The sequence below is a fragment of the Oryza sativa genome, chromosome 8 (genome assembly GCF_034140825.1).
Source record: "Oryza sativa Japonica Group chromosome 8, ASM3414082v1".
Classification (NCBI taxonomy): domain Eukaryota; kingdom Viridiplantae; phylum Streptophyta; class Magnoliopsida; order Poales; family Poaceae; genus Oryza; species Oryza sativa.
The window spans coordinates 22,053,723-22,076,931 of NC_089042.1; the positions used below are offsets into that span (position 1 = coordinate 22,053,723).

At 43.1% G+C, this 23,209-nt stretch overlaps 2 protein-coding genes across 3 annotated transcripts; both read right to left on the bottom strand.

The window, feature by feature from the left end:
- Positions 1–6,035: 6,035 nt before the first annotated feature.
- On the bottom strand, positions 6,036–8,713 carry LOC9269275 (uncharacterized). Of its 2 annotated transcripts, XR_010734664.1 has the most exons (4): positions 8,132–8,713; positions 7,401–7,627; positions 7,105–7,285; positions 6,036–6,990 (listed from the first exon to the last, which is right to left on the bottom strand). XR_010734664.1 is itself a non-coding variant. In XM_015792781.3 (2 exons), exon 2 carries the CDS (start codon positions 7,513–7,515, stop codon positions 7,054–7,056), a length of 462 nt encoding a protein of 153 aa, XP_015648267.1. In that variant the 5' UTR covers positions 7,516–7,627; positions 8,132–8,713; the 3' UTR covers positions 6,036–7,053. The 2 variants fall into 2 exon arrangements, 1 of the variants encoding a protein (XP_015648267.1); XM_015792781.3 differs by having other exon boundaries at positions 6,036–7,627.
- An 11,905-nt stretch (positions 8,714–20,618) lies between these two features.
- On the bottom strand, positions 20,619–23,209 carry LOC136357545 (uncharacterized). The gene is made up of 3 exons (XM_066312925.1): positions 22,070–23,209; positions 21,848–21,908; positions 20,619–21,746 (listed from the first exon to the last, which is right to left on the bottom strand). Exons 1-3 carry the CDS (start codon positions 23,017–23,019, stop codon positions 20,619–20,621), a joined length of 2,139 nt encoding a protein of 712 aa, XP_066169022.1. The 5' UTR covers positions 23,020–23,209.

Genomic DNA, 23,209 nt, shown 5'->3' on the forward strand with positions numbered 1-23,209 from the left:
TGCACGGATTGGAATGGCCGGTTGGAGACTGGATTAGTGGCCGAGTGGGCCAAAATTTCTTCCAATGGGCTGGGCGCCTGGGCCAAAATGGAAATAATGACCTCAGGGTGGTCGTGGGCTGTCTTTCCTTTATATTTTTGGCCCAAATCACGAATTTCTCTTCCTCCAGCCCCCACATCCCATAAAAAATTTTAGTGGGGTCTTAGGGGGGTCTCCACTGTCCCGGGAGCGGTAGTGGGGTCTCGAGACCCCCCCGCCCCCACAGTAAATCCGCCCCTGCCTCCACCCTATGCCGAGTTGCCATCGCTCGACCTGGCCGGGCCACCGCCGTCGTTTCCTCCTCGCGTGGAGCTGCCATTGTCGTCGCCTCCTCACTGTGCCACGCCGCGACCACCTAGACCGCCATCGCCTCCTCATCCTCACGCAGAGTCGCCGCCGCCATCACCTCCTCCCCGCGTCAAGCTACCACCGCCTAGCTGGGCTACTGTTGTCATCCCCTCCTCACACGGCGCAGTTCACATCCAAGCCCCCTCCCCGTCGCCGCCTCCAAGCCCCTTCCCCTCCCGCTGCCGCCTAACCCCCTCCCCACAGCTGCCTTGAAGTCCCCTCCGCGTCTCCGCCTAGCCCCCTGCCAACCGCCACCTAGACCCCTCCCCGCCGCCACCTAGCCCTCTCCACGCCACCTAGCCTGCGCCTCCTACTCACTGACGGGAGGGATCTACGCCTGGTGACACCCGCACGCCATTGTCGCCTGGTCGACGCCCACTCGACGCCCCCTACCCTGTCGTTGGATGGGAATTCTTTTGAGAGGGACCTCGTGTGCGCGAGTGCGGCCTAGAAGGGTTTTCTCTACTTGATATTCCACAGGGGTAAAAAAGTCAATCAACAATTCAAATAATCTTTATTTTCTCTACTTCTCTACTGCCATAAATCTGATCCCACTCACTTCTATCTAAACCAGAGGTAAACGTCTCTTTCAGTTAAAAAAAGTGAGGGGAAAAATAAAAACCCCAAAAGGTAGGGGGTAAAATCAGTACTGGACATAGGTTGAAACGAAATTGTCCCTTTCAAAATTTCAAATAATGCACTGTTATTACTTGAAACCACCACCGTGATGACAGTAAAGCAAGAAATTTGCCCTGCACTCGTTAGTACTGGAAACTACCACAGTGAAGCTCGCCGTCGAGCCGAGCACCCCGAACGCTCCCACGGATTTGGCCGGCTGCCGCAGCGGCGGGAGCAGAATCTTGGACTGCCGTGAGCCGGTGATGAGGCGTAGGAGGAAGCAGTCTCCGGTGGGCTCGTCCAGCATCAGCAGGAGATCGCCGCCGTTGTCGATGCAGCCCCGGCAATGCTTCCCTTACATCTCCGGAAAGGCTCTCTCGTGGAAGCTCTGGTCGGACATGCATGTCGACAAAAGTTTGTGCTTGCTTGTGGTGTCCATGGGCCTCGATCATCCAAGGCCTAGTGTCGAAGCCACGTGGCAACGAGCACTCTTCACCTGGGACGGTTGCTTAAGGGTGTGTTTGGATAGAGGATTTTGGATGAATAGGACATTATGACCCATTTTTTATGGGTGTTTGGTTGGTGGACTGAAGTGGGATTGAGCGGTCCGGAGAAGAATATTCCCTTCAGATGCCGGATGGAGCGATCCGAACGATTTGCCTGGACGCAGCCGCCCGATCACCTGGGCGAGTGGGGCGAGCGACAAGGTGGGTCGCGTCACCCCTCTTACCACATGATAATTAACAACGACGACATGAGCGAGGCGGCGGCAGTGGGACGCGAGCTTGGCGGCCGGTGCGGGATGCGAGCGTGGCGGCGGCAGCGGAAAGAAGGGGCGGGCGGTAGCGGAAAGAAGGGACGGCGGCCGCGCGAAGAGGATGTGCCGCCACTGCCGACGATGACTAGGACAATGACAACCAGATCTGGAGGAGACGGGGTGCACCGACGACCAGGGGCGCAGGAGACGACGACCGGATTTGGAGGAGGCGGGGCGGCGGTCGGCGAGAGGAGCGGGACGACAGCCGGCGAGAGAGGAGGCGCAGCAGCGGCGACGGCCGGTGAGAGAGGAGGCGGGCCGGTGGCCGACGAGAGAGGAGGTGGGTCGGCGGCCTGTGAGAGAGGAGGCGAGGGGCGGGCGGCGAAGAGGACCAAAATATATTTTTTAACTTTTTTCCGTTTTCTCCTTTCCCCCTTTTATTTATTTCTAATTTTTTATTTCTATTTAGATTTTTTTTTAAATTGTCAAATTGAATATCAAGAACATGGACATGTATTTTAAGATATGTGTTTATTTTTCTATCTTGGTCGGATTTGCTCTTGCTCCTAAAAGAAAGAAAATGATGTTTCGTACGTTCTGCGGATGATCTCTCTGCTAAGGTTGCACCCTTAGCAGGTTGACAACTTGTTAATTAGATGGTTAGGTTGTTTAGTGATACGATGGTACTGGGGAGGCATCCACTTCCATCAGATCTCCATGCAGCAGCAACTTTTGTGCTAATAGAGAGCGTCGTAGTAGTTTGCCAGGGGGTTTAATGCTCTGCCCCGCCCTCTGCATTTTGGAATCAAAAGTCAAAACACCCATTGCTGCAACGCAGCGCTACGTCCTTGGCAAAACGTTGACACGATTTATTTTTTGTGAATAGCTAATTTAGTTCTCGAGTTTCACCGAAAACTCAATTTAGTCCTTTAGATTTTATTTTATCCACATAGATCCTCTAAGTATTTGTTTTGGCCTAAAATCATCCTTGGGCCCACTTAATATGCCATATGGCTATTTCTAGTCAATAATTCTATTAGAAAATATCTATTTTGCCCTTAATTTGTATACAACTATACACAAAAAAAAAAGAAAACCAAAATAAATAATCAACTTTGCATATGGGTGCGTCCACAAAATAGTTCGCGTGCGTCCACAAACTAGTCTTCTTCGGGTAATAATGCATTTTCTCGTTGTAAGGATGGGTGCGGCCGGGCTGTATCGATGGTTGAAGACTTGAGGTGGGAGAAAACTAGGCTAACTATTGTTTCCGCGTGTGTCTGTCTTTATCCTGTTCCCCTGCCTGGCGGTTGTGCCGCCGGTGTCGCCACACGCCTTGGATGAATGCGCCGCCACACGTATTTGCTTGATGGTACACCGTGCGTGTCCATTATAGAAATCGGCAATGAGAAAAGAGCTAGTGCACGAGATCTAAAATGTGAGTAAAGGGATAAAAGTTTATACAGATTCAGGCCCTCTCAATGAGAGTTAATACCCTACTTCTATTTCGAGGATTATATCCATTAGGTGTTGTATCGATCTGACGATCTGATTATAGTTGTGTCCTCAGGGGATATTTGTCCTGCTTATATAGGTTGGGGGCAGGGTTACAAGGTAGAGAATCCAGTTGGACATGACATAATATCCTCATATATTTGCATAATAGTATACAACTAAGACTTATGAATTACGCCTTGATAAACACGATAACACATATTCCTAAGTCTAAGTCTATTTACATAACACACGGATATGGCTCACCTCCTATCTTTAGTCGGATAAGCTATCCGTGTGTGTATATGGTACACATAATCTCCACAGCAGCCCCTGAGACCTTCGCAGTCAAAAAGATAATCTTCTCTCGAACTAAGCTAATCGAAAGCCGAGTGCTTCAACTATCTCCGCCATGGTCTCCCGAGTGCTTTTACCAAATCATAACGCTGTGAAGAGCTGGAATTAATAATCGACTAGATGCACATAACTAGGTGTAGCCCCCAACTATATGATTGGTTGTAAAGAAACTAACATATAGTCAAAGAGTTAAAAATCAAACCTGTCGAGTGGTTTTAACAAAAGATAATGGCATATGTGGTGTAAAATCCGAGTAAATAATTAGGGGCAATTGCATCGGTGCCCCCACTTTCGAAGTCAATTGCTGTTTTACCCTCACTTTTTAGGGTTTGCATTTTTGCCCTCACTTTTTGAATCTGAAGCAGCCGTGTACCCCCACTTCTAACGGCCAGTTTTAACGGTGTGAGTTGCAGAGAAAAGGACATTTATACCCTCGATGGTTATTGTATTTTTGCCCTCATTTTTTTCAGCTTTGTGTGATTTTACCCTATTTTGTGACTACGGATTGTAAAATTCAAATATGAGCATGTTATGTACATGTTCGGATTACAAAATTTGACCAAAATTTCAATAAAATTTCGACAAAATTTTGACACAATTAGCATAAGGTGCGCGGCGGCGGGCGGCGGCAAAGGTGCCGACGATGTACATGTTCGGCGACTCCACGACAGACGTCGGCAACAACAACTACCTGCGCCGCCGTGTACGCCCTCGGCCGCCGCCGCCTCCCGTACGGCGCGTCTGCGCCTCCCTTAGCCGCCGCCTCTGCACCGCGCACCCTCACGGCCGCCGCCGCCGACCCGTGCACGCGCTCGCGGCCGCCGCCTCCGCGCCGCGCCGCCCTCGGCCGCCACCTCCGCCGCGCGCGCGCGCCCGCGGCCGCCGCCGTCGACTCGCGCGAGCTCCCGCGGCCGCCGCCGCCGACTCGCGCACGCGCCCGGGGCCGCCGCCGCCGACTCGCGCACGCGCCCGGGCCGCCGCCGCCGACTCGCGCGAGTGCCCGCGGCCGCCGCCTCCGCGCCGTGCCGTCCTCGGCCGCCGCCGCCGCCGCCGCCGCCTTGCACGTGCGCCTGCGGCCGCCGCCGCCAGGCACTTGGTGGGAGATGCACAGGGTGGGAGACTCACTCAACCTTATCCATTCCCTTAGGGGTACAAAGGTAATTTCATAATTCCTAAAGCCTTTTTTTTATTTGCTTTTGTATTGCTTTAACATACAACGTGGGACCCACCAAACGGCTGTCACAAGTGAGGGCAGACGGTTGCTTCAGATTCAAAAAGTGGGGGTAAAACTGCAAACCCTAAAAAGTGAGGGTAAAACAGCAATTAGCCTTCAAAGTGAGGGCACAAATGCAATTGTCCCAAATAATTATAACAACCCTTCCTCTAGATCGAACCGCGTAGCCAACCCATCCGACAGGCGGGCCCACTTACACATACCACTCCACTTACACTTTTACCCAGCAACACAGGCAAATGTCCAGGAACACACCCCCTCTTAGCGCACATTCATACGTCCAATACCGACGCCATATACGGCCGCCTCATGCAACTACGAGGGTCGGCTCTGATACCGTTTGTAACGGCCCTCCCTCCAGAACCGCGTAGCTAGCCCATTCGATGGGCGAACCCACTTACACATACAAACCCGCTTACACTTTCGTCGTCGCTTCCAGTAAAAGGGTTAACCCGGGAGTGGCATGGTTGGAGTGACAATGCCTTATAAGTTGGTTCCACCCTTGCTAAAGTAGCAAGGTAGTACTAAACATACGCACACAACTCATATGGGCCACATAGGCATCATCCTAATTGGGGCCAAGATATCACAATAATACTCAAAATGGATTTACCAACAGCCTGGAAATGATAAAAAGAAATGCCATAAATATCTTGAAGGCGAAGGTAACTTAAAAAAAGCACATATAAGTGGCTATTATAGAAACAATGACATAGCACTTAGTTAACTAAATCGTAAAATTTATATTGAACAACACTTAACTTTAATATAAAAAAATTATAGTATAAGGGCAACTATAACAGCAGGCTATAAACGGGCTAAATGCTGCGATGGAGGAGAGAAGAGAGGAGAGAGAGGAGAAGCGGGCTGTAAACTTACAGCCGGCTTGGACACAAAACCAAAAAACTCTGTGAGAAAGACAAGTGTGCCATGTATAATTGTAAAGAGGTAACTATTATATGAGTAGGCTGAAAGAAAGTTACAAAGAACCTTATAGCCAACGGGTCGGCTATACTATTAGTCTTGCTCTAAACCATAAAGCTCACTGTTCGCCACCTCTTTAAAGTGATCGTACCAACTTTTATAAAACTAGATGATACCCCGCGCGTTGCTGCGGAATATTTTGTTTCCAAAAATGTTTGTGCCAAGAATGCTAAAAATAAATTAATAGTGAGAGCAACTCAAATATATGAAGAAAGTTTGGAGTTGTAGTTGAGACTACAGTAAATACATATTGATATGTTCTTGTGAAAAAAGAGCAAGATTGGAGTATATTACATAGTGACATGTGCACCTTTTACAGCCCACGGAGTCAATTAATATGGATAAGAGTACTATATAAACTCAAAAACACTTAGGAAACCATAGTCAAATACGTTTTTAACTTACAGAAAGTTCATCAAGAATGGAACTGCTTATTAGCCTCCTTTTTAAACGTTCATACTTGTCTGTTTTTAGCAGCAGTCTAAGTAATTTACTGATCCCTGCAAAAAAAATGTAATTTACTGATCAAGTATCAAGCTTCATAAGATTAGTCTAGCTCCCCCAGCTAACAATGTGATGACGAATCGAGCAACGATGTAAAAGGTTGCGCAAAGCCAACCTATATAGGACGTGGCACTGCAAAATGATATGAAAATAGATAAACAAATATATGATAATTCTAATATTTATGAGGCAAGGAAAACATTAATATTGTATTATATGGTTTAAAAAATGTTGTATTCAAATTACTTTTTAGCAAAAGGAAGTGAAATTCAGTGACTGAATCCACTGAAACATCCATTTTACCTCATACTGCAATATTGCAAACTTCATCGGCTGAACTGACGAATTTATCGTAGTAGAGCTTATATCTTTTCGATGAAATAAAAAAATTATGCAATATTTGATGCATGAAATCCGTAAGGTAAAAGGCTTAATCCATGGTTTTTTTTTCACAAGGTATTCATCAAGAACAGTAACCATACTAAGTGAATGATGGTAACAAAATTCTGAGAACATAGAAATTGGTCAAAAGAAGTTCTGAACATGCCAAAAATCAAATATGTAACTCCGCACTGTAGCAGTAGCACTCTTTCTTGTGCTTGATCAAATCACTTGATGCCATTATATCATTACGATGAAAAGGAGTTATATTGATCTGAAAGAAATGTGAAATAGATCAAATCCCTTGAATGTTCTGAAATCACCATCATAATTTTCATTAGTGACAAACAGATGAAATGGGAAGGTAGAGAGGTAGGGGATCACAAACTTGTAAGGATATATTATTTAGCATCAAAGGGGAGGCCAATTTTCCTCGAGTGGCCATCCAGGTAGAATGTAACTTTGACCACCTCTGCTTACCGAAGATACTGAATCTTCCAAACAAACTTTTGGTTATTTGTTTATAGGAGGGGGAGGGGGGAGAACAAAGATTAACCTGAGCTAACAATCTAGCAAGAGATAAAAAGAACAAATAAATGAATGAATGAGTAAAATATAAAAGATGATATCGGCTACCTGAAGTGAGAGGATAATGGCACAGCAAAGGAGAAAATTGCTTAGTACCTCTTACAAAGAAGATATCATAGGATGGTTGTATTATAATATCTGGAAAGTCGGTGACCATGAACGAATATGTGGTACCAAATATATTGGGATATTTTCTTGATAGAGAACTCATATGGAGAAACCAGATAAGCCGCTGCTTTGGATGGGAATGTTATGGAGACTGACCTCAGTGATAGCCCATAGCTGCTGCTACAATGATAGTAGACAATAGGAATGGGAATGAACTGCAATATAAATTTATAAACACAACAAATTATAGCTACAGCAAAGTTGTAAATTTGATTTATATACCATGAACAGGGTTAGTGGAAACCAAATAAATACCATGAATTGACTCAAATTTGACGTGTTGAATCATACTATATCTTGCATCCAATATTAGTAGCAATGTTAGGAAAATACAGGCTAAAACTTATAATCCTGAGGTTTTATGTTACAAAGAAATTATTGGCAAATATCCCCCACCCTAGAACGATGCATGAATACTGATTTAGGGAGACAAACATTGCTCATATCACTTGTTACCTTAATGTCTTAACATGTATCCATAGGCTGCATCTTTGGACAACTATATATATTCAAAAGTCGTTTGCAGAAGATCACCATAAAAATGGAAACTCAAAAGTGAATCATGATGCCTAGTGGCTGATGCTACTTGTCTACCTGAAATACAGGATACATGTGGGCATTTTATCAAACAGAGATACGTATTGGATGGAGAAATTTACCTTACACTCGTTTCTGCAGCAGCAGGAGCAGACAGCCTGATAGAAACTCCTCAATTTTGATCGATACATGCAGGGACTGAAGATAGGAAGCAAGAACACAAATCGCCTGTGGCATCCATCACTCGACTCAATAGATATACGGAGGGAGGAGAAGCGGCCAGAGAATCGCCGGGGAGAGAATCCCGTAGAAGAACACACAACCTCGCAGAAGTGAAAGCTCGGATGAAACAAAGATTGGGGGGGGAGGGGGAGGAGAAGCGCTAGAGGGGGGTGGATTGGAGAAGAAGCGCCGGGGGGAGAGGGTTGGAGGAGAAGCGGCGCGGGGATGCGAGAGCGGCCGGCGGCGGGCCCGCGCCTGACGCGTGCGCGCGATTGGGGAAAGGAGCAAGAGCAGTCGGCGCCGGGCCCGCGCCTGGCGCGCGCGCGATGTGGGGAAGGGAGGAGTTGCGCGCGGGGGCTGGTGGGGAAAGGAGAGGAGCGCACGCGGGGAGAGGAGCGCGCCCGGCGGCGGCGGCGGAGAATCCGCGCTCGGTGGAGGAGGGAGGCGACGCTTAGGGAAGGATGGAATACATCGGACCGTCTGTAGCAACTGATCGAACGACTGAGATTAAAAGGGTGACGTGGCTTCACCAGAACTCAGCAAAATCCTAATAACTACACTAAGTGGGGATCACTTGTATAGTATTACTAGAAGGTACCCCGCACGTTGCTGCGGAACCTTGTAGAAAAAATTTAGAAGAATAGTTTGTAGTGAAAGCAAAAGGACTTTAAAGTAAGACAATATGTGAATATTACTTTGATTATATGATAGGGTACACGAAAGTTTTGTTAGAATGAAAGGAAACTGGGATGGATCAATATTAAGAAAGCAGTAATCAATGTATATGATTATTTGGAAGCACTTAGAGTATTTAGTTTGGATATAGTCTGACAACGAAAACAAATTACAATAGATGATGATTGCGGAAATAGTAACCAACAGAGATGATTATTTGGAAGCATCTGCAGGCTTTAAGTTGTATACGATGTATTGACCTGCAAATTTTGTTGGACAATGTATTAGAATGAATCATAGTAAGATTTGCTTGTATGATGATGTATTGTATCTGAAGTACTGTAAAGAGCAAGTACCATGCATATCATGTAGATTTCTGTGTGAGCTTATCCTTCTTTGCTGGTTGGAGCTTTTTGCTGTTTGAAATGGTTCATAAGAAATTGGAATTAGCATTATAGTTTAACTTTGCAATTTGGAAGGTGGGTTAGAAGTACGTACTCTTCCTTCTGACGTTTGACAGCAGGTATATCAAGTTGTTTGATACTGCCATGAAGAAGAAAATTATTGCAAGGGATAAACTGTAACTGAGAAATTTAAATAACTAAATGAGCTATGTGCAGTAGAGGTATACCTTTTAGTTTTGTCAGTGGAGTCCTCACTGAAATCAATGCTTCGTTTTGTAGATGTGCTGCTGAAATATATAATAGATTTAATGAATAAATGCATGTATTTAATTAAGTAGTTAGAATATGTAATTCTGACATGTTCTTTTCTGTGGATATGTTGACAGCTGCAGATGATTCTGGAGGTGTACTATCTTTGGATAATCCTGTATTATCAATAGTTGTGCTGAAATGAATTTGCCATTAGCAGTTAGTAAGTATAGTTTTATATGGATATGATGAATAGAAAAAATTGAGAGAACAGTAAACATTGGGCTACTTGTATATGTCATAGGTGGTGGGACCGTGGGAGTTGGAGTTGATCTTTGTTCTTGGAGAACTGAATTAGTTAGATAGTTCAAGCTAATTCAGTTGAAATATTGAACCAATGATAAATAGCATCTTCAGATGATATTTACTAACCTTTTCAGATGTCAGCAGAGGATTTGGCATAGTATCATCAATTGAGAAACTCCTTTTGAGCACATAGCTGATAGGGAACTTAGAAGATGAATCAGTATTCATTCCTATAGTAAAAAGTCTTGTTTTTCCAATGGCTTTATTAAGAGTTACTGGATGTTCAACTGAGTCTATCTTCATGTTCTGAGAAGCTTGGGCTGCATCAAGCTCAACTAAATCTTCAGCAACAAAAGAAAATGCCACTGCATCTAAACTCCCTGATTTATCTGTGATTGTCACGGGGAGTTTATACCTAAAGCATTGTAAAATAGTCAGTGGCATATATGTTATTTATATCATATTATTTTTAATTGTTGGAATGTAAGGTGAGAAGCTGACATTGGTTTGGGGAATGAAACCGCACAGTCACATCTTGGGGAGTCAGAACTATTGTTGTACCCTTTGTCACAACGATGACATCCTATGTAGTACCACTTAATTGATGACAGTATTGAAGACACTTTTGCAATTGCACTATAAGTAACTCCTCCCTTAAGTGAAGAAAATTATAAGAGTTATATGTTGTCTGAAGAAAAATATGGAATTCCAATAAGAATATAGATGGTTGTTTATGTGTTCAGTTTTACCTGAAAAGCTGAAACAGGCATAACAGATATTTCTTCTAAGTTGTAAATTTTTCCTGCTGCTTGAACTGGGGATAAACGTACAATCTTAGGGAGCTGTTGTTGAAGGCTTGGAGATCCCAGTTTATAGCTTAAAATTGCAACAATATAGGTTGGCATCATAATTGATACGAAAAAGAAAACTATTGAACAGGAAACTTGAACTTTAAGTAGTTTTAAGGGATTAAATTGAAATTACCTGGAGCGAAATTGTTCCACCTGTGGTATATCGAGGTCAATATGAATTTGAGTAGCGGAGCTTGAAGATGCTTCTGTTTTACCTACAATTGTATGTGGTAAATGATAAGTTTAAATTTTGTAGGTATGTTATGTGAGGAGGCATATTCTTTTCATGGAATGAACCTGCAAAATTGCCTGCAGTAAGACCAGCAAAGATGACTACTACAATTCCTTCCTTTGATTTTTCAAGTGTTACAGCTTCATTAAATGATTCTCCGTATTGTCCCCATAGAAGTACTTCTTGAGTCTGTTCTCTACAAAGGTAGAGCATAAAAACAATTAGTGAAATATTGAATTATCAGTTTAATGTTTGAAAAAGACATATACTCTTGGTTCTGAATTTGAATTCTTCTGAGTTTTTTGTCTGATGTTGGGCTCGCGAAATCATATGGACCAATACGGCTGACTACCCCAATTAAATCTGAAGGAAAAAGTTAAAAGAATGTCAAGTATAATAGGAAGTGTTTAGGGGTAAATTAAAAAGCAAGGATTACCTAAGAGGGGTTTAGAGGTGATGGTTTTTCCTGGAATTTGATCAAATGGGCAAAAGCTGAAAGAGAATTTTGGTATGGTTGATCCTCTAGATTCCAGATGATTCACTTTTGTTTCGTGTTTGAACTGGATCATGTAGCTTTGGTGCTGATAGATATAAGTCTTTCTTCTAGCATCAACAGCAGTAGTATTAGTAATCAGGTAGACTGATCCTTCATTTAGCAAGGGGCGAAATTGTTTTTCAAGCTTTTTTGGTACACTGATTTGTGCCATGGAACCCTGCAAGATTGTGATGCATAAGATTGTTATGGTTAATATTGAGTAGACCAACGAAATGTAAATGAATGGTTAATATTTGGTGTAAGACAAAAGAGATTGACACACATGTTCATCTAATAGGATTCCATCAATGCTGATCAATGGATCTGCTGATTTTGATCTCATGTTTAGAGCATCCCATAATCTTATTAGACGGCCAAAAACCTTGCAGTTTTGCTGGCCAATAGTTACATCTTTGAGTGCTGTAGCTGAGCTTGCCATCGAAATAAATCTGAAACAATAACAAATAATATTAGATAACTAAGTTATTATTTTTATTGAGCAGAATATGTAGATAAAAGTAGAATGAAACAAAACATTGTATAAGATAGGGCATGCACAATATACCTAGATATTTAGTTCCTGTGTCTAGATATTTGGCTGAATACCTCAGCATATACCACATTTTGTGTGCAGTTTTCATAAGAAGCAGGGCTATTTTCTATTAGAACTTTCAAACCCTTGGGGGAAGTAACTCTTGAGAATGCAACATATAATTGACCATGGGAGAAAACAGGAGAAGGCAAATACAGACCAACTCTGCTCAAGGTCTGCCCTTGGCTCTTGTTTATTGTCATAGCATATGAAAGACGTATTGGAATTGCCGGCGTCTCAATTTGAAGGGCCACTTGGACTGAGCTGATGTTGTAATGATGCGAGGAATATATGCTTTTGTACCTTTTGCCTTTCCTGTGATTATCTCTCCCTCAATAACACGATTTGTTAGCTGTGTGACAATCAGCCTAGTTCCATTGCAAAGTCCTCTTGATGCATCAAGATTACGCAAGAGCATTATAGGCACACCAATTTTCAAGTGTAACACATGTTCTAGAAGTCCATTTATTGAAATTGTGTTTAGAAACTCTGTTGGATATAGTGCCTCTAAAGTGGTATGGTTGGAACAGCTATCATCAATTGAATCTGAGCTATAGTATGACATTTCAGTGGTTGCTAGCTGAGCAATCATTTTGTTGTTTATTTCTGAAACTACATCATTTGTAGGTGCTAAAATTGCACGCTCGCATAAGTACGATCTAAGATCTGTTGTTTGACAACCTGAGTCGTACACAAAAGAAATCAACCCATCCAAATTCCTACAATCTGGAGATAGAAGGAGAGACTGAGGGATCTCTATAAACATGCCCTTTGGTTGGTCTGGGACATCAACATAAGGTTCTGCACCATTGCCTACTCTCAAAAGCCATTCAGCAAAATTTTTGAGGTCTTCTCTTTCCGATGCAGAAAGACATGCAGAGTTAAGTCTCATATTTTCAGTTAAATGAAGTAGTATGCACTGATTCCATAAATAAGAATTAACAATGCAAGATTTCAAAATCTTTTGCTTTGTTGCATTTTGGATGACTGGAAGTGTTTGGCGAAAATCTCCACCAAGAACTACTGTTATACCACCAAATTGCTTGTGTGTTGAATGTGGGCTGGTATCAGATAATATATCCCGTAGAGTCCGGTCTAATGCTTCAAAGCAGTACTTATGATTAACAGGAGACTCATCCCAAATAATGAGGGATGTTTTTTGGATCAATTCAGCAAGATTTGTATTTTTCTTTATACTGCACATTGAATTTTGTAAAATCTCCAAAGGGATTTTGAAACGCGAATGAGGTGTGCGTCCACCTGGAAGCAGCAAGGATGCAATTCCTGAGGATGCAACAGCCAATGCTATCTTTCCTTGCCTTCTTATAGAATTGAGCAAAGTAGTCCATAAGAATGTTTTCCCAGTTCCTCCATATCCATAAACAAAAAATGTTTTCCCTTCATTATTGACCACAGAATTATAGATAGCATTGAAAACTTCCTTCTGGCTATTATTTAAACATGACACTTCTTCATCTATGGTGTATCCCATGTTACAAACATCATAGCTAAGCTCATCTAGTAGAAGCCTATTCTGTGCAGACACACTTGCAATATCATCTGGCATTGGCAAATTAAAATGAGATAAACTATACCCAGCGTCTCTTAGCAGCTTGTCTAACTCAAGAAGGAGAGAAGATGTAACAAAAGTATTGTTGGAGCTGCTGGCCTGAGAAGTGTTACGGGTTGTACGATATGCTATGTCCTCACTCATACATGACATATGTTCATTGAAAAGTCTAGTAGGATTTGTTACCTCACAAAAGAGTAACATTGTAACAAAAAGCTGGCGTAGTTGGAATGGTAAGGCCCATTGAGCTGCATCCTTTATAGCATTTGACCATTCTTGGTCATCACCAAGGAGACCTAATGCTTCACATGCTGCTCAAAATGTAGGATATTCAACACCTGATACAGTTCTGATTTCAGCAAAGGATCTTGGGCCCCTAACAATGTGCAGTAGCTTCTGTAGGTAGTAAGCTTCTCCTTGTGAAGGGCTGACATGAGCAATGCGGCCAATTCTGCGAGAAGCACCACGACGGCCATCCCAATATTTTTCTTTATTGTGCCATGTCCAATATTCAGGAAATTCTATATATGTTAGTTGTCGGGCTGAAGGGTTCTCCATATTGGCTTCTAACCATGCAGTCAGCTTTGATTTAGAGTTGTTTGGATCATCAATGACCTCTTCAAGATCATCATCTTCTGTGAAAACAACATTATTCTTGAAGGGAAGATGTACAGGGAGGCGTTCTATAGAGGGATCTGTGTGGTGAATGTCAAATTGCTGCAATCGCCAAGCAGCATCATTTGGAGTGACACAACGGCATTCCAAATAATTATTTATTTCATTTATAGTTTCACTTGATGATTCTGAGTTTGATGAATTAGAGTGGAATCCAACTCTTGAGCAATCAAATCCTTTTGTAACATACTTGAAAAGATATTTATGCATACCATCATAATTAACTTTTTCCACATTTATGTGAGCCTGAAATTTGACAACTAAGTCGACATTATGAGGAACCACAAATCTGTTGTCAATTTCTACCTCATTTCTTTTAAAAGTTATTCCATTGTTTGGCCGTGCATACTGTGTAAAACCATTTTCTAATATAGTAGTTTCCTCACAGAATTCTTTGGGGTAGAATTTGGTGCATTTTCCTTCAGACATGCATACTGAGGAAGGGTTGTGAGGACCACAAGGGCCATGCACCATAAAGTTACAAACAGCATCATAACCAATCTTGTCAACTGCAGGGTCCGGAAACTGAGCTAAAATATAGCTATCGACCTTTTTTGCATCTAGGGGTTCTTTTTTGGCCAGCCATATGATGATGTGGACATGAGGTAAACCACGTTTCTGAAATTCAATTGTGTAGATAACTGTGTAAAAAGAAAAATTTGAAGGGACATGTAAGGCATGATTAGTGTTGCACAGGGAAGTTTAAGGGAAAATTATTGTTTGGAAAAAAACAAAGGGAGAAAAGTATTACCAGCATTAATAGGGCCAAAGAATTCACGTTTTTTAATATCATCTATTAAAATATTGAGCTTCATTTTGAAAACCCTATTGACAATATCAGCACGGTCAGATGGTTTCTGACCTGGAATTCGTGCTAAAGCCTCCCTGACCTCAGGCCAAGCCGGATTTGATGTGAATGTGACAAATAGATCAGGACAACCATACTTTCTACAAATAGCAATGGAATCTTGATAATTTTGATACAAATACCGAGGCCCACCGGTAAATGAAGCCGGCAATATTACCCTTTGACCAACAGAAGAACCGGATGTAAGACCTCTTGAGACAGAATTAATCAATGAGTTGAATGGCGATGATATGTATTTAGACTGGAAGCTTGGATTGCGATAATGTGATATGTGGCTCCCTTCAACACAACAGTAAGAATCTACCACATAAGATTGAGTTAGCCTTTTGCACCTTAATGGAGTATTGAAGTCTCTTGGTCTATCATGTAGCCTATATGCAAAGTACTCCAATGGGGTCATTTTGGTGCGTTTAATGGCTTGACTACGTGCTGTTGTATTGTAGGTCAGTTTCTCATGATAACCATCCTCTCCATATGGGAATAAAAGAGGATATTGCATTGACATAAACTTGCAATGGTTTTCATTTATCTGCTGCAAATTTGAAGAACGGTCTTGTATTATTATATCCCGTCCTATATCAGTTGATCCAATATCACCCACAATTAGACCAACAACTTCAGAAGCAACCGGAGCACTGTAAATATCTCCATGTGCATCCCTTTTGCCAAATAATCTTATCTGAATCTGATTAGATGTGTCTACAGATAATCGCTCACGTGCTGTCCTGAATAGCTGAACAATTGGATTATTTGTATTGAACATTTCTATCAAGTTGGCAACAATTTCTTGGTTTGCATGAAAGGGAGAACAGGAAGATGAAGCAACGTTGATTCGGTTTGAGACCTCATGTTCCGTGTCAAAAATATATAATTGTGCATATTCTGGGCGACGACCCTCTAAAGGCAGCAAAGAGCCCATTCTATGACAGACCTGACCACTTATCTTGAAAACATACGGTGCCCTTCCATCATTTATGGACTCATTTACTTTAGCTCCCATAGATGTCATTGCAAACATGCTATTATATTGACGAATATGATCAAAGAAGTGGTTAGAAAGAGTTCCGTCCTGTGAAGTCAACAAATTCAATAATGGTTGTGGAGGAGGTTGGTATGGTGGCAGCAAGATACTTCCACCCTTACAACACAAATTACATGAAGGATTTGAAGTGTGCCTCTCTCTACGTATGCGTTCTTCATACCAAAAGAAGGCACCGCAGTGCACGCAAGAATGGTGTGGGCCACCAAGGTTTAATGGTTCATATATAGTGCCTGAAAGGTTTGCATAAATGTAATGATTTTTTTAAAGATAAAATGATTCATGACAGTAAGATCTGAGGAGCCCAAAAAAACCTTACGTCTGTGATTGAATGATTGATTTGATGGAATGGAACCAATATGAATATGGGGTTCATTTTGCTCTGTAAGATTAGAAATAGAGGATTCTCCAATGAACCGTTGGCGCACTGGACGTTGATCTGCAGAGGTTGATGCTAGATAAAAAGGAAGAGATTTATAATGCGAGCTACTTGGCCATTATGCATAAATTAATTTCAAGGAATTATGATATTCTAACCAACCTCTGTTCCTATTTGCATCGATAACTTGCCTATGCCTGCGCCGAGACTCAGCAGCAGCAGTTGGGTTAGGCTGTGGCATGGGAGTAATAAAGGCACTTCGGCGTGGCCGACCACGACGGCGTACAATAGGATGAGAAGTACCTGGTGCATTATCCATTCTACCCGGCAGCACAAACAAAGAATCCCTATAACCAGGGATACAAAATCATTGGATTTTTCCCAGACAAAGAGGATAGAGCAAACATAGGGGATATAGTGACCATCCAGGGGGTATAACTAAAGTGTATATTCAGGTGGACATATAAGGTATTCATATTCACACAAAGGAAATTGCTTGAACTGAATATAAACTGAACAGTAAAAAAAAAGGGGGGAAGTAAGAAATGCTGGAAGTGTAACATACCAGAATTATCTCTGCAGATTGAATATCGACAGGAGCAGCAAAATACAGTCAAGAGGAAGGCCGTTGGTGACACATCAAGGAATACCGTTCTGGACATATAAAAAACGAAGAGATGAAAATGAATCTAAGAAGAATCTATAGCACTCTACCAATCAAATAATAACTGGAAGCATTTTGAGTAGTACCTATGGACCCCGTGGGAGAACGCACAATCTCGTAGAGGCGAAAACTCGGATGAAACAAAGATGGCGGAGAAGAACGAAGGAGCTGAGCTTTTGTGGATTGAAGGCACATCATAATAAGGGAACGACGACGATGATTTCGCGTAACAGACACCGGGAGTAACTATGTTAATGGCAGCCATCAATGACCTCGTTGGTGAGCGTGGAGAAAGAATCGCCGGGGAGGGGGAGGCGGAGGAGAAGCGGCGCACGCAGGGGGTGGGGCAACTTGGGGCGCCCCCGGGGTGTGTGTGTGGGGGGGGAGTGGAAGGGTGTGGGGTGGAGGAGAAGCGGCGCTGGCAGAGGTGGAGGAGAAGCGGCGCCGGTAGAGTGCGCCAGAGATTGGGGAAACGCGGCGCGGCGATGACGCGATCTCGATCCAGGAGAGGAAGCGAGGGCGTCAGCGGCGGGCCCGCGCCTGGCACGCGCGCGATGGAGGAAGCAAGGGCGTTCGGCGGCGGGCCCGCGCTGGCGCGCGCGCGATGGGGAGAGGGGGAGAGGAAGCGAGCACGCGCGATGGGGAGAGGAAGCAGCACGCGCGCGCGATGGGGAGACCCGGCGGCGGCGGGGACAACAAATCGGTGGCGGAGGGATGTGCGTGATGGATTGCGATCCAACGGCTGATGAGGATTCGATCGAACGGCTGAAAAAAAAAGAGTGACGTGGCTTAACCACAGCTCAGGAAAATCCCTAATAACTACACTAAGTGGGGATCAATTGTATAGTATTATAGGATAGGATAAGTTGTGTAACTACTTGGAAAAGAGGATTTTAAAGGTATTGGGTGTTTATCCATTCGCATACTGTAAAAATAAATATGGTGACACGTGGCAGGCCACACCCAGAAATATGGGTTATAAATGCCTAATGGGCCTCAGCCCAAAGAGAGCTATTCAACGAAACCCGTAAAATAATCACCAAAACCGCTTCATCATCTTCCTCGCCGCTTTAGCTTCCAAATTTTCCCTTTCACGCTCCTGTTCACCGTCGTCGCCGCCAGAACTTGGGCAAAGCTTCCCCTCACATCCAGCCATCAAAGCGCTCCAGATTCTGCGAAAATCCAAGTGCTCTAGATTCCGCGAAAATCCAACGCGGGCTTCCTCCTTTCATCTCCCATCCCCAAGTTCAGAGCCAAAAAATTCTATTCCAAGTTCTCCTCCATTTCATTCATGGCGGAAGAGAGAGAATTCCCCTTCGATCAATAGGGCATCTCTGTGAAGGAATCAACTCTGAAGGATATGGTGAAGGAAGGCGTGATCCCAGCGAAGGAAATTATCGGGTGGTGCCCAGCCTTCGGCTATGAGTTCCCAACATTGAACACTGGCAAAATCGTGGTATTTACTCCTTTCTTCTACAACGGTTTTGGTCTTCCCACTTCTAAATTCTTCCGAGGTCTTCTGGATTTTTATGGGATTTAGATTTATCATCTGAACTTAACTCCATCTTGCACCTTGCCATCATCATTCATCTTTGTGAAGCTTTCCATGGAATACGACCTCATTTCAATTTACTTTGTCGAATGCTTTATCTTAAAGCCCAACTGACTAAAGAAAATCCTTGTGCCATCAGCAACTCTGGTTTCTAGCTGTACGGAGCTCTCCGCAAGGATTATTTTTCACTTCCTTTAAAATCTTCAAATAAAAGTTGGCACTCAGATTGGTTTTACATCTCGAATCTAGCTCCTAGCCTTCCCGACTTTATCGGTCTTGCACCCATCCACCAGTCTCACTGGAATTCCTCGCCTGAGGACCAAGAGCTGACTAAGGTCAATATCTTGTTATAAAAAATCCTCGATTTGAATAAAACCGGTTTGCTAGGTGAACAAGTCACTCGGCATTTCCTCAAATGCTGACTGCCTCCTATAAAAGAGATGTCCAAGCCAACCTTTGAGTATGAAGACCAAACTGATCCCAATCGTGAAGATCCCAGGTCGTTAGATTACAAAATCATGTGCTCGAGGTTGTTCAAGGTCTTCTCTTCTAGGATAGTTATCGATTACTCCCACAAGTTGCCAGTTACTCCATACAATCTGCATGGACCACACTTGCAGCAAGTAGATCTAAGCTCTGCTGATTCCTTTTTGTTTACTGGATTTAGCTAATAACTACATGCTTGCGAATTTTCTATTGTGAAATAGGATAAATGCTTTTCTTGTCTCGAACCCGCATGCTGTTGTTCTATTAACATAACACACGGATATGGCCTACCTCCTATCTTTAGTCGGAAAAACTGTCTGTGCGAGTATATGGTATGCATAGTCTCCACGGTGCGTCTTTGCTTGATGATACTGCTGCCGCCTGCCGGATATGGATTTCAGCGAGCCAGCGAAGCACAGGCGCTAGTGCGTACAAGATGAAATCTTACGCTGACAGATATTCTACACGAATCATTACTGACCCATCTGATATGGGTTCTAATATAAGCCTGATTGTGAGCTGACTTTTTTTTCTGTCTTGAGGTTGAATTGCATTGGAATACTGAGAATTGTGTGGCTCATTAAAATAATGTGATCTATTGACTTCAGGCATAATGCATAGATCTATGATGACATCTTTTCCTACATTTTCATATAAGATTGAAAATCTAGGTTGAAACAAATTGAAGCTCAAAACAATAATTGTGAGATGCATGGTACAAAATTGACGCCTTCCAATTGACTTATGGGCCTAATGTAAATGTTTGCAGAGGGATGATACACAAAATCCTTCCTCCTGTGAATTTCTCTCGCAGCTTATTTTCTTCATGGGTTCCCTTACATTTTCGTTTAACTCACATTTTGCTCGCTTAGTTGCATCCCTTACATTTCTGTGTTATTTTTTTTTCGTGTCAACGTTTTGCAAAGGACATAGCGCTGCGTTTCAGGAAAGGGTGTTTTGATTCCAAAATGCAGAGGGCGAGGCAGAGCATAAACACCCTGGCAAACTACTATTACGATATACTCTCAGCATAAAAGTTGCTGCTGCAAGGAGATCATATCACTAAACAACCTAAACCATCTAATTAACAAGTTGTCAACCTGCTAAGGGTGCAACCTTAGCAGAGAGATCATCCGCAGAACGTACAAAACATCATGTTCTCTCTTTCAGGAGCAAGAGCAAATCCGACCAAGGTAGAAAAATAAATACATATCTTAAAATACAGATCCTTAATGTTCTAATTTGACAATTTACAAATGAAAAAAGGAAAAATGTGAAAGTAAATATCACATGTTGTTATATGTGGTTTATTAATCCTCGGATGTTGATTCATTCTTGCGCAAATTAGGCACAACCCACACGCAGTTAAGTGGCTCTATGACACCATAGAAAGATGGAGAGTACGTCTTCTTGTTCATATCATAGAACACCGGCTTTCCATCCTTCGAATATCTAGGAAAGTATATCCTATTTCCATTGCCACCATCTGGCGATGCTACACCATATGATGATCTGTAATCAAGAAACAAGGCACCGCCACCAATGTCCTCTACTTCAACCCATGAAATCTCTGTACGGTTAAGTTTGAACACTCGAGGCAACTCATTAGCATTACGCAAGAATACAGATATCAACTCCCCATCCATATCAACCAAATAGCAGAACTCTCTTCCTATGTGGTCTTCTTCAAAGAGATCCATCTCTACATGGATAGGCTCTGGCTTATCAAGAATTCTCCAAGTATTGCTTGTTGGATCAAAGACACCAAGGTTGCCCTTCCTCCCGAGACAATAGAACTTCCCATCGAACATGACAGGATTATTGTACCCTACTGGGAACGACACATTGTACTCGAACTCTTGCTCAATCCAATGAGGCTCTCCATGCTGCCATGTAAAAGTACTGAGAAATTTACCACTGTCACTGCTGTTGATTCCAAAAAAGGCACAATCTAAACACATTGGATTTGACGATGAGAACGACACACCGTTGTAGTTATATAAAAACGCAAGCATAGGGGGCTCCACAATCTCCTCTGTGAAAGGATTTATGATGAATATATCGTTGCCATAGATCCCGGCTGATGCTAGTACCCAACCATCCTTGGAGGAGCGAAAAATGTGTCGATCTTCATTTGTGTCAAATATTGTAACTTGTATGTTGTAATTCTCACTGCGTAGAGGATCGAACAACTTGCATGTCCCATCCTGCTTTGAGATGTGCATTAGCCAAGGCCAAACTTTTGCTTGCTCTATTGGGTTCAACACCTCACTCCATGCCTTACAAACAGTTGGAAATCGTATGCGATCTACCAAGGATAAGTTTGAGACAATTAACTCTAGCAATTCCACAGGGAGGTGATCCCATGGCCGCAGTGAATTTTCTTGTCCGTCCTCTTTGTGTTCATCAAAATCATTGGGTGGATTATCCTTTGATGGCTAGAAAAGAAGTAAAAACAAGAGGTTTAGTTACAATTTGCTAGCTAGTACAACGTGAATAATATTTTGGATTGTAACATGCTTTGCATGGATTTACAAACCTTTCTCCATAGAAGATTATTAGGAATGGTTGATTCTTGTGGCATTGAAATTGATTGGGTGCTGTAATTGGATATTAGGAACAATTATACATGAATCAGTAAAGCATGGTTCGCTGGAAACAAAAATTAACTACTGCAAGCTTGAATGCTAAAAATTAGCAATGTGAGCATAGATTGGAAATAAAATTAGCGATGCAAGCATATATTAGAAATATAACTCACCTTGCCGGAATAGCCCAAAATGCTCGGGACCAGGATTTTGTAGGTTGAGGAAGAATTTGATGGAAGCTAATGGTCATGTCATCCAAGCAGAACTTATAAAGCCTCTCACTGTCGCAGCTTGACCATACAAGATAAACACAGTTTCCTTGCAATACACCTTCTATTGAAGGACATGAGAAGGCATAAGTTCCAGAGATGAGAAATGCACGGTCGTTGCCAATACCCTCCACCCTCTCCCATGACAATGTCTCAAGATTCAAGCAAAACACACGGATGGCGGTGAGTAAGCCGTCATCATAAAAGCACCCGAGATCATCTATCCACAATAGAAATAACTTTCCACAGGACTCGATGATATGGTAACGGCCACATCTACGGCTATCTTCTTCTTCGTCCTTGATGGTACCCAACTGTTGTAGCTCGATCTTGCCATCAATCACGTCTATCGCTATGAGATTAGAAGCGAAATCATAAATCTTTCCTCCATAGTTGCGCATAAGAGATGAGAAACTGATGTCGTCATACGGGGACACAGATTTGGTCCACATCTCATCGCCAGGGTGGCAGTGAAGAAGGTAGCATTCTTCTTCTGCCTCTGTCGAGCTGGCAACTAGTATTGTGCAGTTCGCGCTCTCCGGAGACTCGAGCATCTCGTATGTGGATAGGAACAGCGGAGGCTGGTGCAACGGCGGCAACTGAATCTTGGTCCGCGGGTTGGTGGTGATGCGGAGGAGGAAGCAGTCGGCGGTAGACTCGTCCAGCATCAGCAGCCAGTCGCCGTGCATGCAGCCCAAGCACGTCTTCCCTCGAACCTCAGGAACAACGGTCTCGTGCAGGCTGAGGTCTGACACATCGACGAAAGTCAGCGTGTCGCCGCGTGATCCCTGCACCAGCCATGGCCTCGTGCCGAAGCCCGGCGGCAGCGAATTGTCGTCGGATTTCGCGGCCATATGTGTTTGTTTTTCTGGTTTTCTTTTACTCTCCAGGTGTATTGATCCTTCTGTCTTGGTGGTTGGCTGGTTGCGTTTTATGCAGCAGGGAGCCAAGAGATCTAGCAATCGCTAGTCCCTTTCAGTTTCAGGAATCAGAGTCGTGGTCTATCGTGATTGCGCTTTATACAGCAGGGATTTCGCTCGATCT